Source organism: Rosa rugosa, chromosome 5, assembly GCF_958449725.1.
Source record: "Rosa rugosa chromosome 5, drRosRugo1.1, whole genome shotgun sequence".
Classification (NCBI taxonomy): Eukaryota; Viridiplantae; Streptophyta; class Magnoliopsida; order Rosales; family Rosaceae; genus Rosa; species Rosa rugosa.
This window is the reverse complement of record NC_084824.1, coordinates 52,709,298-52,724,521: the sequence shown is the minus strand read 5'-3', so window position 1 is coordinate 52,724,521 and position 15,224 is coordinate 52,709,298. Positions and strand designations below refer to the sequence as shown.

At 45.5% G+C, this 15,224-nt stretch overlaps 2 protein-coding genes, 1 long non-coding RNA gene and 1 pseudogene across 3 annotated transcripts; 3 read left to right on the top strand and 1 right to left on the bottom strand.

Annotated features, from left to right (window-relative positions):
• Positions 1 to 512: 512 nt before the first annotated feature.
• On the top strand, positions 513 to 3,250 carry LOC133711879 (uncharacterized). The gene is made up of 11 exons (XM_062137960.1): positions 513 to 592; positions 691 to 781; positions 872 to 974; positions 1,144 to 1,250; positions 1,354 to 1,422; positions 1,528 to 1,582; positions 1,847 to 1,894; positions 1,994 to 2,148; positions 2,574 to 2,812; positions 3,106 to 3,196; positions 3,242 to 3,250. Exons 1-11 carry the CDS (start codon positions 513 to 515, stop codon positions 3,248 to 3,250), a joined length of 1,047 nt encoding a protein of 348 aa, XP_061993944.1.
• Positions 3,251 to 3,399: 149 nt separating this feature from the next.
• On the top strand, positions 3,400 to 3,920 carry LOC133708627 (uncharacterized). Its single transcript, XR_009845923.1, has 2 exons — positions 3,400 to 3,513; positions 3,741 to 3,920. It is a non-coding gene; the product is annotated as an uncharacterized LOC133708627 (long non-coding RNA).
• Positions 3,921 to 11,185: 7,265 nt separating this feature from the next.
• LOC133709366 (protein WUSCHEL-like) lies at positions 11,186 to 11,890 on the top strand (annotated as a pseudogene).
• A 1,314-nt stretch (positions 11,891 to 13,204) lies between these two features.
• On the bottom strand, positions 13,205 to 15,015 carry LOC133711878 (uncharacterized). The gene is made up of 4 exons (XM_062137959.1): positions 14,863 to 15,015; positions 14,260 to 14,763; positions 13,325 to 14,163; positions 13,205 to 13,283 (listed from the first exon to the last, which is right to left on the bottom strand). The coding sequence occupies exons 1-4, from the start codon at positions 15,013 to 15,015 to the stop codon at positions 13,205 to 13,207; spliced, it is 1,575 nt and encodes a 524-aa protein (XP_061993943.1).
• Between the last annotated feature and the right edge of the window lie 209 nt (positions 15,016 to 15,224).

Below are 15,224 nucleotides of genomic sequence, written 5' to 3'. Positions count from 1 at the left end.
AAAACAATGTCATTAACATCGATTCCTCAAAAACCGATTTGTATGCATATAACTGACATCGGTTTTGAAATTAGCCGGTGACAAAAACTTTCGTTTGAATTTTCAGAAAAATGCTGAGCAGCTAAGTTAAAATTTTTGAAAGAAGCGCGGGGGATGAAATGCTCATTACCACACTTAGAAATATTTGGACTAACATTGACTTCAGCGTGCCTTAACACTATTCAACCAAACCTCCCTTTCCTCCTTCGTTCTCCGCCTCCGACAAAAACCATCCTCCTCTTCGTTCTCCGCCTCCGACCACAACCCTCCTCCTCGTCTCCGTTCTCCGGCTACAATCACAACCCGACCCTCCTCGTCCTCCTCCTTTTCCGCCTCGGACCAGCTCCTCTGCTCGAAGACGGTGAAGAGAATCAGCCTCTTCGTTCTCCGCCTCCGACCACAACCCTCCTCCTCGTCTTCATTCTCCGGCTACAATCACAACCCGACCCGCCTCGTCCTCCTCCTTTTCAGCCATGGACCAGCTCCTCTGCTCGAAGACAGTGAAGAGAATCAGAGATCGAGGTCGACCTTTTGGAGAAAATTTGAGCTTTTTGTCATAGGTAATTGACGAATTTGTTCAATGCATGTCTTCGAAGGATTTGTGAGTCCTTAATTCACTGATCTGATTTTGTTTCTTATTTTGCTTCCAAGGATTTGTGTTTCATCTACCGAAGCTTTGTGGGCTGCATTAGAGCTTTCTGGGCATTCATGTTCTGAGCTTTCTGGGCATTCTCCATATCTGGTTTGCTCTCTCTCGATTCTTCTCATTGTTTGTGATTGATTTTGGGAAATTTTTGCACTTTTGTTGAGTTATAGGTTTTGGGTTTTGCAGAGGAGGCTTCGAACTGTGTTATCTAGTCATGAAGGTTTCTGTAGCCAGGGCTTTGATGTTACTGTACTTGAAAATGATAGTCTTGATGATGTGGGTATCCAAGGTAATCATCAACTTCTGTTTTTTTTTGCTTTGCATTTTTGTTACTTTTTGGATTTTGGAATCTGGGTTATGCTGATCATGCATGTTTTTCACTTGTTTTTACTGAAGTTGGTTTTACCAATACTTTTAACTTTGTTGGATTCTGATATATTATGATACTGCTGTTTTAGGTTATTGGTATCCCTACAGGAATATATTCAGCCTTGTTGATGAGCTACAGATTAAACCCTTCACTAACTGGACTAAGTTTGCGCAATATTCAGCTGAGGGATTGGAGGTAATCAACACCTTTTTTGTAGTGGCATTTCTTCCTTACAATGTGATTTGGATTGATTTTAAAGGCTTTGAGATGTGTTAACACTGGCAAGAATGTTCTGCAGGTTGAATTTCCGGTATTTCGAGACCTTCCTCAGTTGCCGACTCCATTAGGAACCTTGTACTATTCACAGGTATATATTATTCGCTCACCCTCTTATGTGCCATTTCTTATTCCAGTGGAAAAGTTAGCAGCCTTTTGGTGATGAATGAGACGGTATAATGTGCATTTTGTGCAGTTTGTTCAGTTTCCGTTGGTTGATAGATTAACTTCACTTCCTTTAACGGCTGCAGGTATAGTTTCCCTGCTTGGTTTTAAACTTTCAATGCCTAATGAGCAACCAATTATTTGTTGAAGGATATTGTATAAAATCCTAGTGAATTCTGTTACTCATATATCTTCTATCAAAATGTTACTCAATTGTTTTATTTGGAAAGGCAAAAACTGATTGTGGCGTAGAGTTGCTTGTAGTGTGTGTTGAGGAAATTTTTGAAGGCATTTCATCTAATTCTTGTGAGTCATGCACTTCCCAACTCATAAGTGCATATTCTTTGCAGTAATCGACTTTGGCAATACTGATACCGCCTGGAGAAAATATGACTCAAGTAAGGATCTCTATCACTAGAAGTAAGTTTCAGCATTTGGGTTAATAATTATCACATATGTCTGAATAAACAGCAGTTATTAAGAGGTTTTACTGGTAGTTATTTCAAGGGAGCTCTTTACGCAGTTTGGCTGCTCACAAATGCTTTATCAGAAAGTCCTAGCACCATTGCTTCAAGTGGGTCTGTTTGCACCAGCAGAACAATGTAGTGCTGCTGCTACTCTGGGCTTGCTATCCTACATCCTTGCTTACCAGGTTTGATAGTTTTCATAAGTGTTCAGAATTATTTATAAAGCTCTCACATACTATTAGTATTATCTTAGTGGAGGCTGACTAATAGTCATAGGAGTCCATAATGAGTTTTTGACATCAAATTCTACCATCTTTGGAAAATAAAGACCGCAGCAAACTATCACTCTTGGAAAAAAAAAAAAAATTTCATGACTCTCATAAAGTATCCTCTCTGAAGTCCTATGATATATTCCTTATTCCAAATACCACACAAGTCTCTACTTTACCTGTACAGGATTTCCCCATAATGAGATTTCTAGTACACTTAGCATGGCATTATCACGTCTTTTTTGTTATTGTAATAATTGTATTCAATAAGTCCAATCACTTGTCACTTTTCAATTGTATCTTCTCCTTCCTGATAAATGTAATCGTATATTTTTTTTCAGAAAGATTTTGATCTAGTGTTGTGTCGTGGAACAACTAGGGAAAAGATCTTTAAGCCGTGGATGGAGTCTATGACAACCAAAGGTTGCAAGTTTGAGAAAGGTCTAAGTGTAACAGACCTTTTGTTTAATGAGGAAACTGGCTGTATTTCTGAAGTAGTTTGTGGCAAAGAAATGTATAGTGCTGACGCGGTTGTCCTAGCTGTTGGAATCTCCACGCTTCAGAAACTTAATGAAAATAGGTATTTTGTTATTGAATCTCAGAATGTTTTATGCAAATAGCTGTGATCCAATGTTTATTAGAAATCAGGGTTTTTTTTTTATTGAAATCAAATCAGTTAGTATTACAAGACAGAATAGTGTTACATTTACAGTGAAACTAGGTTCGTCCTGACTATCATTCACATAGGGAAGTCCACAGATACTATTTTTAGAGCTCATTTCATGTATAAGACTGTGAAGTGCATGTTAGATCTTAAATTAACCCTATTCCTGCTATTTCTACCTTAATTGGCAGTACTTGAGTTCTGTATAGTGCAGTGTTGTGTACGAGGGAGGAATTTGTCAAGGTCTCGAACCTGGCTACCATCGATGTACTCTCCATTAAGCTCTGGGTCGATAGGAAGGTGAGTAGAGGAAGTTTAATTTTTAATTTTAACATCACTATCTAGCTTGTCTAAATGACTCTTCTCTACATTTTAACCTTTTCTCCTAATGTGAACTGGGGAATTTTACGAGATTCGTATGAGCCAAACGAAACTGAGCATGTCCTTTGATTCTAGCTTTTATTTCTACCATGCTTTAGATTTCAATTATGGTTCTAATACTTACTACATGTACACTTATTGCAAGCTTGGAATATTGCTGGAAGAGTTCCGGATGAAAACCTTGATATTGATGATTGGATTTCTTCAGAAGAGCCATCGGATATCTACATTTTCGGGTCAGTACTTTCTATCTTCCTTTTCATAATCAACCTAGGCACATACTTTCAGTACTTTCTATCCCAGAAAGGTATAGTTAAGTTAACCAACAGATTGTGTTATGGATGCTAGGATAGGAATGTCTTGTAAGGTCAATGTCATTTTGTCTTTCCCTTTTCCTTTCCTTTCTTTCCTTCTGTTTTTCTTGTTATAGCTAATTGTTCATTTCATTTCATTTTATTTGCAGGTGAAAACAGAAGAACAAATGGGATATAAGTATGGCGAGGCTTGCTTTCGTTTATGTTTCTAGTATTATGTACCATTTAGACTTAAATTTTTGTTTTATTTCGACATGTTATGCATAGAAATACTTGGGATGTTGTTATGTACTTTGAGCATCAATATTAATCAAAATTTATTTACTTACAATATGTATTCTCATTAGATTTCCTAGCAATAGTTACAAGTCAGTTTATAACTATAAAAATGAAGTCATATAAGAACTAATACATCAGTTCTAAAAGAAAAAATTGATGTTCCATTAGCTAGTGGATAACAAAATATTAAGTAAGAAACGATGTAACACAACCTAATGAACATCGACTTATTAAGTAAGAAACGATGTAAAACAATGCAATGGACATCGACTTATTAAGTAAGAAACGATGTAAAACAACGCAATGGACATCGATTTATTAAATGAAAAACGATGTCTAGTATAAGTATAAACATCGGTGTCAACCTCAAAAACTGATGTTTAATATAAGTTTGGACATCACTTCGTAAAAGGAAACGATGTTTAACATAATAATGAACATCGGTCAAGTAATACAAAAGAATGTAGATTCAATCTTAAATAGTGTGATATATGGCAAGTACCCGTAAAGTTTATAAACAGCAGGCAAATTTCAAAAATACCGATGTGTAAGAATATATTACACATCGTTTCTAGAATGAGTAACGATGTTAAAATGAATACTAGTGCTATTGGACCTATATTTTGTTAAGCATTAAATGCATAAATATGAAGGTTTAACAATATCTAAAAACACCAATTTGTGATCATATATAATAGCAGTTTAACATCGATTATAGAATCTAATCCGATGTTTATTGTAGTATGGGACATCGGTTTTTAACCGATGTCTATTTTTTGGCGATCTTTTACATCACCCACTAACACATGTGTACAATTTTTTTTTTACATCGGTTTCTGGCCGATGTATATGAGAAAAATTCTAGTAGTGGGTTTTCGCTTATATTAATGGAACGTGAAAAGAATTTGATTTGTCGCGGTCGGTAAACGACAAATGGTAGAAAAATTCAATGTTCCATTAACGTGTGGTGTGTCGAGTAGACATGAGCGTAAAGCTCGATGATTTCCGGGAAGGCATGAGCGGAAAGTTCGTGAGCGGGAAACTCGGGGTTGCCGGGAAGGCATGAGCGTAAAGCTCGAGGATTGCCGGGAAGGCATGAGCGGAAAGCTCGTGAGCGGGAAACTCGGGGTTGCCGGGAAGGCATGAGCGGGGAGCTCGTGGGTTGCCGGGAAGGCATGAGCGGAAAGCTCAAGGGTTGCCGGGAAGGCATGAGCGAAAGCTCGGGATGCCGGGGAGGCATGAGCGGGAAGCTCAAGGGTTGCCGGGAAGGCATGAGCGAAAGCTCGGGATGCCGGGAAGGCGTGAGCGGGAAGCTCGTGGGTTGCCGGGAAAGCATGAGCGGGAAGCTCAAGGGTTGCCGGGGAGGCATGAGCGTAAAGCTCGAGGATTGCCGGGAAGGCATGAGCGTAAAGCTCGTGAGCGGGAAAGTTCGTGGGTTGTCGGGGAGGTATGAGCGGAGGCTCAAGGGTTGCCAGGGAGGCATGAGCGGGAAGCTCGTGGGTGCCGGGAAAGCATGAGCGGAAGCTCGGGGTGCCGGGAAGGCATGAGCGGGAAGCTCGTGAGCGGAAGCTCAAGGGTTGCCGGGAAGGCATGAGCAGGAAGCTCGTGGGTGCCGGGAAGGCATGAGCGGAAGCTCGGGGTGCCGGGAAGGCATGAGCGGAAGCTCAAGGGTTGCCGGGAAGGCATGAGCGGGAAGCTCGTGAACGGAAGCTCAAGGGTTGTCGGGAAGGCATGAGCGGAAGCTCAAGGGTGCCGCGAAGGCATGAGCGGTAAGCTCGTGAGCGGAAGCTCGTGGTGCCGGGAATGCGTGAGCGGTGAGCGGAAGCTCAAGGGTTGCCGGGAAGGCATGAGCGGAAGCTCAAGGGTTGCCGGGAAGGCATGAGCGAATGCTCGGGATGCCGGGAAGGCGTGAGCGGGAAGCTCGTGGGTTGCCGGGAAGGCATGAGCGGAAGCTCCAGGGTTGCCGGGAAGGCATGAGCGAAAGCTCGGGATGCCGGGGAGGCATGAGCGGAAGCTCGGGGTGCCGGGAAGGCATGAGCGGTAAGCTCGTGAGCGGAAGCTCGGGGGTGCCGCGAAGGCATGAGCGGTAAGCTCGTGAGCGGAAGCTCAAGGGTGCCGCGAAGGCATGAGCGGTATGCTCGTGAGCGGAAGCTCGTGGGTTTCCGGGGAGGCATGAGCGGAAGCTCAAGGGTTGCCGAGAAGGCGGGAGCGCGAAAAGTTCGGCGGTGTCGCTGAGGCACGAGCGCGAAAAGCTCGGCGGTGTCGCTGAGGCACGAGCGCGAAAGCTCGGCGGTGCCGCTGAGGCACTAGCGCGAAAGAAGGCTGTGCCGCTGAGGCACGAGCGCGAAAGCAGGCGGTGTCGCTGAGGCACGAGCGCGAAAGCAGGCGGTGCCGCTGAGGTACGAGGGCAAAAAGCTCGGCGGTGCCGATGAGGCACGAGCGCGAAAAGCTCGGCTGTGCCGATGAGGCACGAGCGCGAAAAGCTCGGCGGTGCCGCTGAGGCACGAGCGCGAAAAGCTCGGCGGTGCCGCTGAGGCACGAGCGCGAAAGCTCGGCGGTGCCGCTGAGGCACGAGCGCGAAAGCAGGCTGTGCCGCTGAGGCACGAGTGCGAAAGCAGGCGGTGCCGCTGAGGCACGAGCGCGAAAGCTCGGCGGTTGCCGCTGAGGCGAGAGCGTGAAAGCTCGGCAGCGCATTAACGGGTAGCTCGAGGTGATGCCCTGAGGCATGAGCGTGACCGTTGCTAATTATGCTGGGCTGTATGTACAAGTCCCCGAAGTCCCCAGTCAAGGAGGGTGTTCTTGCGGGTTGATACCAAAGCGTAGCTTTGTGTCGTATATCAAGCATAATTAGTGCGAGTGCGTCGTCCATCTAGAATTGGTTGGAGCGAAAGGTTTTGCCCTTTCGGGTGGGCCCCTGCTAGGCCCTGCGAGGAGTCCCCCACTCCTGGCTATAGACCTCCGGATGGTCGGAAAATTGTTTGATGAGGGGAGCTGCGCGGAGCAGAGGGTGTTGGGTTGCGAGCCCAATCTTTGGTACCCAAGTGTCGGGGTTAACTGCCGAATCAATGGCTGCCGTGGGCTGTGTTAACTAGTCCCTTTGCTATTTCTCAGAGGAGAAACTTGACTGCAATGCCGCATAGCGGTCATTGTCATTATGAGGCGTTGCCTTACCGCTTGGCGGTTGGTCGTAGACCATAGACTCGTAAAGTTTGTATCTGCATGAAAAAATGACAAACACATAGAGCAAGTAATAATATTTTGTTTAAGTGTCCCATGTTTATTTAATTGGGTTGCAATTAAGTAGTAGCATGGCATATGTGTATAGCATGTACTTGGTAAAGTTGCTAATAACATTTTGTAGGCATGCTTAAGGGTCATGGAGACATGTATAGTCATGGCAAAGGCTCTAATTGCAAGAGCGTAAAAGATAAGATAGTGACTTATCTTATGCCGATTTGGAGGTTAGCGGAGTTGGCCGAGCATGATGGTCCATTGCTTTGGTGAAGCACCGTAGTAAGAGGCTTGTTAATTAAAGCGGGGTACTCAGCGATTGTATCTCCTTAACATAAGGTAAATGATTAGCAATTTATTCATATTAATGAATCGACCGATAAATAGAATTTATTATTTGCCTGCACTCGGGCGGGTAAAAGTATGAGAAATGCTGTATTTCAAGTGACAGGAGTGTGATTTATTTGATCATACAAAAAGGGAAATGACCAAATAAAAATAGGGGTATAATATAATTGTACAAATAAAGTAGTACAATGTATATGGCATGTCATGCTTTGTGATTCAACGGACAACTTCACATGGGAAGGTTGTGGTAACCGACATGTGCATGTGTATTAGTAATATATGCATGATATATCATTGTAAAGGTGTGGCTCTACAAGATTATTATATAAGCTAGTCATTGGAAAGCAGCGACATACTAACGTGGGGAGCCAACTGATGATTGCAGAAATCATGCCAGTTAGTTATGGATTTGGACGGTAGAAACTTAGTGAAATAAGTTTCCTGGTTGGCCCACGTGCATGCTAATTTGATAATTATGAAAGCCACAAAGTCATGCCAATTTGATAATTATGAAATGCCAGCTAAGCTAGTTGTACGTGTGTGGCTGCATGCATGCAGTACGTACTAGCATAACGCTGACTGAGGTGTCTAACATAGAATTATATGTGCATGTCTAACAATTTGTTCAGCGGACACCTGGGCTCAAGACAAGTTAAGTGGACGTGTGCAGATGCAAACACCATTGCAAGCTGTTGATCGGCACACGCGAAGTATGAATGCGGAGCAAGTCGAAGAGCACATATATAATTGAATGTCGGCGACTTCAAAAGAAACAAACTATATAGAGAAAAGGACTTATCTTTCCATAACTCAGAGGTTGAGCGAGGGTAGTGTTAACTGTGATCGAGCATCGAAGATGGGCGTTCAAGCGTGCAGAGAGCGGCGATGCTCGGAAGCCGGAGCTTGTTGTGCCGCTAATGGAAGTTAGCGGTGCCGCTGATGGCAGCTAGCTGGCGGAAGCCATGGCAGCTAGGATGGCCGGGAATGGCCGAAGCCGCCGTTGGTGTTCGGCGGAGTGGAGCTTATTGTAAAGCTAGTGGAAGCTAGCTTTGCCTCCGGAGCTGGACGGAGCCGGTGGGCCGCCGCTGACGGGTTCTAGCGGAGGAATGTGCCGCTGAATGGAACTGCGCGGCAAAAATGCCGCTAACTGGATCCTAGTGGAGGACGGCTACCGGAGGACGGCTGACACGAGCGGTGTCGCGGTCCGAAAGTTTGGCGGAGCGGAGGTTCCCGGCGGAGCGGAGAAGTATAGTTGGGCGGAGCCCAGAGCTCAGCGGAGATAGCAAACCTGGAGCTCGGCGGAGACTCGCTTGGCGGAGGCCTGCCGGCGGGGGTGAAGCTCAGCGGTGAACAGTCCAGCGGAGGCTTGGCTTGCTAGTGGAGGACGGCTGCGGGGGTCCCCTGGCGGACGACTCTCCGGCGGAGCGCCTGGAGCTGCAACCTGGCGGAGGAGGAGGAGTAGGCCAGCGGAGCGTGAAGATAATCCGGCGGAGCAGAGGAGAGCTCGAAGTTCAGCGAAGCGTTGGTGTCCGGCCGAAGCTGAAGTTCAGCGGAACTGAAGTCTGGCGGAGGAGAGCCTGTGATGGAGACCACGAGTTCAGTCGAAGTTGGACGGAGCTGCAGTTGGTAGGAACTGGCGGGAAATTTTGAAAATTGGAGGGGTGCCCAGAGAAGTTTTCTGGGTGTCCAGAGAATTTTTGCCGCCCTTTTTTTTTTTTTTTTTTTTAGTTCAGCGTTGACCGGCCCCTGATGGGCGTTGACCGCCTCCGTCGGGCGTTGACCAACCATCTCCAGCGTTGACCAAACATTGACCTGCCCCTATTTGATGTTGAACGAGCGTTGACTCGACACTTTCGGGTCAAAGTTCGTGGTAGGTGACGAAGCATTTGTGTTGGCTTCCCACAGACGGCGCCAATGTTAATACTTAGATCCGTGGGGATCTAATTAACGATAAGTAGAGAGAGAGAGAGAGAGAGAGAGAACGACACAAGAAGTATAGTGGTTCATTTCCCGCCTTAGCGGGAAATTACGTCCACTTGAATGTTTAACTAGTGTGTTCGGGCCTTGCGGCCCAAAGGGATTACAAAAGATGTAATGGGATCGATGTTTAAGTGAGAGGAGGCATTCCTTTTATAGGTGAAGGAGTGCTCTTCCTTTACATTTTCTTAGATGTGGGACTCAAAGTTACTATTCTAGTCTAGAAAAGCATATTGTGGAGGCAACTTGGCAAGGCCGGAAATGTGGCTTCCCGGCGACGGATTTGCGACTTCCGGATACCGTAGCGTAGCTTGAACATAGGGCTACAAGATGCAAGTAGCGTTTGGGCCTCACCATGGCTTGTGGGTGTCCCAAAGAGGGTGTTAATTATGCTTGGTGAGATAGCAAACTAGTCATGCTAGTAGGTATCTACACAGATTGGTTTAGGAACGCGAGGGGGCTCCGAGTGTGGGATCCACGATCATGCGAGATCATCTTTGTTAGAATCCCACACGCGGAGCGAAACGGAGAAAGGGAGGAAGGCCACTCTGTGGTTCGTCTTTCCTCCTCTGTTTCCTTCCTTCTGGACTCGGCCCGTGTTGTGCCCTCCAGATGGAAGGGGCTTTGGTTCTCACCTCCTTCTCCCCCTTTCTCCTCTTGATAGAATCTTGGAGGGATGAGAAGGGATGGACTCTTTGAAGGAATGGGTTCAAGCTATAGAATGGTTGTTCCTATACTTCACGTCCAACTAATGGTGGTTACCAAGGCTAGAGGGGGTGCAGAGAATCAAGCTGATATTCAGTTCCTTCACTCTCTGCCCCTCCTGGAGATAATGGCGCGGCTCAACCCGGCGTTGGATTCCATAGTTGCTTCCAATTGAGGGGGCTTGGAGTCTCCCCTTCTCATGGATAATGGCGTTGGCCAAGCCTATGTTGTATTCCTCTGCCGCTTCCATGCAAAGGGGGCGCGGGGGCTCCGTTACTCCTCTTTTTCCTTCCCTGAAGTCTTCCCCTTCTTGGGATAATGGCGCGGCTCAACCCGACGTTGGATTCCATAGCTGCTTCCACTTGAGAAAAGATTTAGAAGATATTCGAATGTTCCTGTTTTGTATTCTAGCCACTTTTGGCTTTGTAATGAATGTACTGCTTTTGGCCGCAAAGCCACTTTATGAATACAATAATATTTTCTTATCCTGATATTCAAATATCCGTAAGAAGCTGAGTCAACGTGTCTCGCAAGGCCCCAAATATAGGCCCCCATAGTTGTATATTGAAAATAATATGAACTTTTAAAATATGTTCCGCGTCAAAAAGAGCCTCGCGGCGAGAGTTTTGAGAAAATATGTATCTTTTGGATCCACTTGCTGGCCCCAATTGAAAACTCTTGGTGCCAATAATCCCATCTTTTCCGAGATTTAAGGCATTAATCACTCGTTGAAAAACAACGGTCGTAAAAAATAATCTCGTGAATAGAACAGTTACCTCCTCGAAAACCGTTCGGTTCCCCACGCGCCAATAATCCCTTCTTTTCCGAGATTTTGGGCAACTTTAATCAATCTTTACTAACACTTAGTTTGACTCTTCTCTTTGACTGTCCATCCAAGGGTGGATATTTGCATGCCTATATCTTCCTCCACATTATAAACCCAAATCTCCAATCCCAAAACCATTTCATCAGCTCCAATATTTCTAACAACAATCTTTCTTAATTACTCATCATCACCACTCTTCAATTCTCGCATTCTCTCAATCCATCACCAATGGAACCACAAAATCGGCAACCAACCGAGGATGGAGGAAGTAACAAAGCAGCCGGGAGTAGTGCTAACATGCTTCGCAGGAAGAGCAGTACCAGGTGGATTCCCACTACAGATCAGATAAGAATCCTCAAGGAGCTTTTCTACAACAAGGGAGTTAGGTCCCCAACTACAGAACAGATTCAGATGATCTGTCTCCAGATGAAATGGTACGGCAACATCGAGGGCAAGAACGTCTTTTATTGGTTCGCGAACCAAAGGGCTCGGGAGAAGCAGAAGAAGAAGTCCACTTCGGATGTTCATGTGCCCATGCAAAGATCAGGGCTTGTTGGTAATGATAATGTTACCAATTGGAAACATGAGGATCAGTATATTAACTTCGGATCTTCTGCACCTGCTTCTGCTTCTTCCGCTGGTGTGATGATTGCTTTTAAAGGGCAGATGGGGAACTATGGCGGTTATGGATCTATGAACATGGAGAAGAGTTCTAGGGATTGTTCAATCTCAGCTTGAGGGGGAACTAGTTCTACTTTCTTTGACATGAATGGAGAACAAACTTTCATGGAACAACGAGGAGAAGATCACCAGGAGATTGAAACCCTTTCACTGTTTCCCGTGCATGGTGAGGACATCTTTGGCAACATGAAGACTACTTCCGATGGAGGTGGCGGTCACGGTGGTGGCTCTCACACTTCCCTTGAGCTCAGCCTTTCCTGCGAAGGCAAAGCTGGAAAAATTTTCCGGAGCCGCTGACTCAGCTTAGTAGCTTCGCGAGTGTAGGAACACTAGAATTGCCCCCTAAGAGTTGTATTTATAACCTTTTTTTTTGTAATTATTTATGTATTGTTTTTTTTTTATAAATAAAATAGCATGAATATTCATATACAAAGCTGTAAAAATTTGCCGACACGGCTTAGTATTGTATAGTGTTGCCCCCCTAGTGTTGCTAGGGGTAGTGAAGAAATGATTATGGGCCTCAAAAACAGGCCTTCATGAATGGGCTTCGTGAGTGTAGGAACACTAGAATTGTCCCCCATGTCTTATGCGAATAAACTGTCTACGACTCCTCCGAGTCCCAGACATTGGGAAAGTATTTCTTCAAGTATCTCCCATTGATAGGGTTATGATGGACATCTCCATCCAGGTCCTTGAGATGAAAAGCTCCTTTCTCTAAGATTTTATAGATGATGTACGGGCCTTCCCATCTTGGAGTCCATTTGCCGCGACCATCTAATTTTTCGCCAAGCGGGAGAACTGCTTTCCAAACCAACTCTCCTTCACTATAACTCCTTCCCCGCGTCCGCTTGTCATAGGCGCGAGCGACTCGTTGCTTTTCCATGACCAAACTATCTAAAGCCTCCAAGCGCTTTTCGCTAAGGTCTTCATGTTCCTGCCACATAGCCTGAACGTAGTCTTCTCCAATGAGATGATGTTGCTCTTGAACTCGTAATCATTGGACGTTGACTTCCAATGGCAGGACTGCATCATGGCCAAACATCAAAGCATAAGGTGTTGTCGCGGTGGGATTCCGCTTAGAGGTGCGGTAGGCCCAAAGAGTTTCATAAAGTGTCTCATGCCACTGTCGTGGATTAGCTTCCAACATTTTCTTCAGCAAATTGATAATGATCTTGTTGCTGGCCTCTGCTTGACCGTTATACTGAGCATAATAAGGACTGGAATGGATGAACTGTATTCCCCATTCTCTCGCAACTTCACCACCCATGAAAGCTGCCCCCCAGTTCGAAACAAAAACTTCTGGGATCCCAAATCTGCAGATGATGTTTCTGAATAGGAATTGTCGCAACGTGCCACCAGATGCTTCCTTCAAAGGTTCTGCTTCCCCACTTTGTAAAGAAATCAGTCGCGACGATGATGAACTTGTGTTGAAGTGATGAATGTGGGTGAATCATCCCAATTAAATCCAGCGCCCATCCTCTTGCGGGCCAAGGCTGTATAATGGGCTGCATTGGAATATTAGGAACATGCTGGACTGGCCCATGAGCTTGGCAGTCCAAACAACCTTTAGCGAACGTGATACAATCCTTCAAGATACTGGGCCAAAAATATCCATGTCGTCTGAGCAACCATCGCATCTTTGGACCTGCTTTGTGAGCGCCACAAATGCCAGAATGAACTTCGCACATGAGTTGTTTCGCTTCGCGGCCATAAACACATCTGAAATCCACGCTATCTTCTCCTCGTCTGCGAAGTTCATCACCTCTGAGGAAGTAGTTGAGGGCAAGATAGTGAATCCTTCTATCCGTGGTCTGATCAGGATGCTTGAGATAATTGATCAAAGGGATGCGCCAATCCACGTCAATGGATTCCAGGGTCGCGACTGAGGTATCGTCTGGAGTATCTCTTCTCGCCATCCATGAAGGAAGCGTACGACGCTCGACTTTAAGGATTCTCTCCCGCACGCCATATCTCAATGTTACCCCTGTTGCCAGCTGGGCCAACTCGTTCGCGGCAAAATTTCGCTCGCGAGGAATGTGCTCAAGGTGTACGTTATCAAATTGGTCCAACAGTTCTAATGTCCTGTTCCAATAAGGGACCAACGTGAAGCTATTGCATCTGAACTCATTGCACAACTGATTGATAACCAAGAGAGAATCGCCAAGTATTTGTACATCTCTGATTCCTATTTCCAGCAGTACTTCTAGGCCTATGATTAAGGCCTCATATTCTGCCTGGTTGTTGGTACATTGAAACTCCAACTGGAATGAGTACGAGAAGTGATCTCCAGCCGGGTTCTCCAGTGCGATTCCGGCTCCGGCCATGGTATCTGTTCGGGAACCATCAAAGTACAATACCCACGGCTGTAACATGACTGCTGCCTGGCTAACGGTGAAAGGTTTGCAGCAATGTATATGACATGCCATTCCCCATAAATTTGCCGCGACCTCCAGCTCGCGAAGCTCTGGAGCATCCAACATGGGATGATGTGCTAGAAAATCCGCGATAGCTTGACCCTTCACAGCCTTTTAAGGCACATATTGTAAAGAAAATTCTGAAAGAGCCAAGATCCATTTGCCAATTCAGCCCCTAAGAATAGGCCGCGACAACATATATTTGACCAGATCGGTCTGAGCGATTATGCATGTAGTAAATGACAACATGTAGTTGCGCAGCTTACATGCAGAGAAGTATAACGTTAAACATAGCTTTTCCATTGGTGTGTACCTAGTTTCGCAATCTGTTAACGTTCTGCTAAAGTAGAAGATGGCATGCTCCACTCCAGCTTCGTCATTTTGCGCCAGCAGGCTGCCTATTGAAGCTTCTGCCGCTGAGATGTAGAGTTTGAGCAGTTGGTTCGGTTTCGGAGGAACGAGAACAGGTGGGTTGGCTAGGTAGGCCTTTATGCTATCAAAGGCCTCTTGATGCTTCACTTCCCACACAAATTCTGTTTGTCCTTGCAGCTTTAGTAGAGCAGAAAAAGGCTGAATCTTGCCGGTGGAATTGGATATAAACCGTCGTAGGAAATTGATTTTTCCCAACAACCTTTGCAACTCCTTCTTTGTTCGCGGTGGTGAGGCATTGATAACTGCTTTAGCTTTATCTTCTGATACTTCAATGCCTCTCTAATGTACGATGAATCCCAAAAAATCACCTGCTTGAACCCCAAACACACATTTCGCAGGGTTCATCTTTAGCTTGTGACACCACATACGTTCGAAAACCTTTCGCAAATCCGCAATGTGATTACACCGCTGCTTGGATTTAATGACTACGTCATCTATATAAACCTCTAGAATCTTCCCTAAGATGTCATGGAAGATTAGGTTCATTGCTCGCTGATACATGGCTCCCGCATTCTTCAAACCAAAAGGCATGACCACGTATTCAAAAACTCATGCGAAACCTGGGCATCTAAAAGCAGTTTTGTGTCTATCTTTTTCCGCCACTGGAATCTGATGGTAACCGGCAGTTCCGTCCATAGAGGAGAGAAGTTCATGACCAGCTACTGCGTCTACCAACATGTCTGCTACCGGCATGGGGTAAACGTCTTTGGGAGTGGCCTTATTGAGATCGCGGTCGTCGA